Source organism: Nannobrachium achirus (genome assembly GCF_963921795.1).
Source record: "Nannobrachium achirus genome assembly, chromosome: 14".
In the NCBI taxonomy this organism is placed as follows: domain Eukaryota; kingdom Metazoa; phylum Chordata; class Actinopteri; order Myctophiformes; family Myctophidae; genus Nannobrachium; species Nannobrachium achirus.
In genome coordinates this window covers 16,236,423-16,238,922 of record NC_137821.1, presented here as the reverse complement: position 1 = coordinate 16,238,922, position 2,500 = coordinate 16,236,423, and the positions used below count along the sequence as shown (strand labels likewise).

The window sequence follows — 2,500 nt, the reverse complement described above, 5'->3', positions numbered from 1 at the left end:
ACATGAGGGTACCCTCATTCAGGCAACTGAAAAGACAAAACAGAAATGGGGAGTAGAGCATTTATAGAAATTGTTGTGAGCGACCAGTCTGTCTCTCTCGAGAGACTAACTTGAAGACAGATGGGACGCAGCCTGAGGTTATGGATGTGTTAATGATGCTGGAGTGTTAATGATGAATGGACTCCCATTCATAACCTCCATCATCAACACATCCATAACCTCAGGTCAGGGGCAAAGGTCTAGAGCTGTGCTTCCAGGAACCCCCAGGAGTCTTTTTCTTTTTTAGTGTGGATTCTCTGTAGTTGTTTTAAATTGAATGACCATGTGTATTGGAGGACTTTTTTGGTCTATTTAAAGATTAGGGAGTCTTACTGGTATTATTATTTAATTTCTCTGTCTTGTGGATCTTCTTGTTGGTCATATATTTAACTCGGGTCATGCTTTTATTGATCTGACTGATATGTTATGTAACATTCGTTCCCTATAGACCCTGGCTCCTGTAAAGATGGCTGATGGACTGCAGCCAGACACCAACAGCCTACAGATACCGGGTGAGATACACATGAGACATGTACAGTATAATATGCAGACAGGGCGTGGACAGTCTGACCTGTCCATGCTGACTTCCACTCGGGAATATTAGTCACGTTCAACATTCCAATAACATAACATTCCAGTCATTCCCAAATCCCAATTGCACGGAGGAGAGTCAGTGCGTTGAGTTGTGTGTGTATCCGCTATACGCACCTCAAGGGTGTCCGGGTCTGTAGTCTCCATGACGATGAGAAAAGGCACACGCATCATTATGTCAGTCCAGGGTCAACAGGAAGACATTGGGGAACCAGGATCTTGGGATGCAGGCTGAACTCGGAATTCCTGATTCAAGTCATTCCTGGACTGCATGATAACTATGCTGCTACTCATATCTATCCGTGTGTGTGTGTGTGTGTGTGTGTGTGTGTGTGTGTGTGTGTGTGTGTGTGTGTGTGTGTGTGTGTGTGTGTGTGTGTGTGTGTGTGTGTGTGTGTGTGTGTGTGTGTGTGTGTGTGTGTGTGTGTGTGTGTGTGTGTGTGTTTCCCAAAAATCCAAAACATTTCAAAAATGTCCAAAAGATCTTCCGAAATAGCCGATCCAAATACAACACGTTGCCACACAACGCTGCGTTGTGACCTTGTAGATTACCCATTTTCGCTATTTCCACATGACACTGTTGTACAATGAAGTATAGAATACGGCTTAAGTGGTTACTGGGTGGGTACAGAGCTTGACGGCTGAGCACATTAACTGAAAACATCAGTTTAAGACTTTTCCAAATCCTGGTATTTTTGTTTATCAAAGTGTTTCTGTGTTGCTCCTCTCTGTCTGTCTGTCTGTCTGTCTGTCTGTCTGTCTGTCTGTCTGTCTGTCTGTCTGTCTGTCTGTCTGTCTGTTTTTTTTGTCTGATGGTCTGTGTCTTTCTCTCTCTTTCTCAGGTGATGACCTATCAACTCCCTCTTCTCCTGCCACAGCCAGAAATGAATGTGGCATCGCCCCTATTACACCCTCTCCTTCACCGGTAATACACTCTCACACACACGCACGCACACACGCTAGCACGCATGCATGCACGCACACACACACACACACACACACACACACACCTTAGACAAGGGCAGCGAAACACCCACCCACAAACCTTTCATTTTTAATTTGGAACATATTACAATGTCTAAGTCAACAAATATGTGTGTAAACACATAAATAGCATAATACTATTGCGTATATTGGCACACAAACAAAACCAACACTGCATAACACATCTTGACACACCCTCTTATTATGTTTCTTTATATAGTGGTCTTAAAAAGTGGCTCCCAGCCCACATCCACTCATCAATTAGTGGTTTATCATTACACTTTGACTACAGTTGACATTTCCCTGTAATTACACCCCATACAGTACACGACATAGAAACACACACATTAGCACCAGCAGTGGCGTTAGTTCATTTTTGCAAAAGGCTAAAGGAGACTTTAAGGAATAATAACTGTTGCAAGAAAGATAAATGTTTCCCATTGACCGAATAGGAAAGGAGAGCATCTCTCCACACTAAACTGAAATTAATGTTGTGCTAATTCTACCGTACAGTAACTTGTGTCCATTCATAGAAACTAGTCATTATTGAAGAATGTACTGTAACTGCAACTGCCACATCCTTTCTAGGACATGGATTTGAATCCCACCCAGGCTGCAAAGTACAGTTTTCCTTTTTATGGGGAAAAAGGTTCTAGATTCTGGTTTGTTTACACAAATGTATATATGAATACAGTCTAGATTGTTTTGTGTTTTTCCTTGTGATTGTTGCGACCGTCAGGTCGCAAGTTACTATGAAAACCTCCACCGGCTGTCAGTCAGTCAGTCACGTCACGTCACGTCACGCCACGCCACGTCACGTCACGTCACGTCACGCCACGTCACGTCACATCACTCTCTCTCTCTCTCTCTCTCTCTCAGAGGGTAG

The 2,500-nt window shown here is 43.4% G+C and overlaps 1 protein-coding gene across 2 annotated transcripts in view; it reads left to right on the top strand.

Annotated features, from left to right (window-relative positions):
• hspa12b (heat shock protein 12B) overlaps positions 1-2,500 on the top strand; it is a 36,676-nt gene that overhangs the window by 14,687 nt on the left and 19,489 nt on the right. For both annotated transcript variants that reach the window (XM_080741979.1, XM_080741980.1), the window contains exons 2-4: positions 488-551; positions 1,473-1,555; positions 2,494-2,500. The exon at positions 2,494-2,500 is cut by the window's right edge and continues 118 nt beyond it. In XM_080741979.1, the coding sequence (XP_080598105.1) occupies positions 488-551; positions 1,473-1,555; positions 2,494-2,500 (154 nt within the window). The remainder of the gene's footprint in view (positions 1-487; positions 552-1,472; positions 1,556-2,493) is intronic.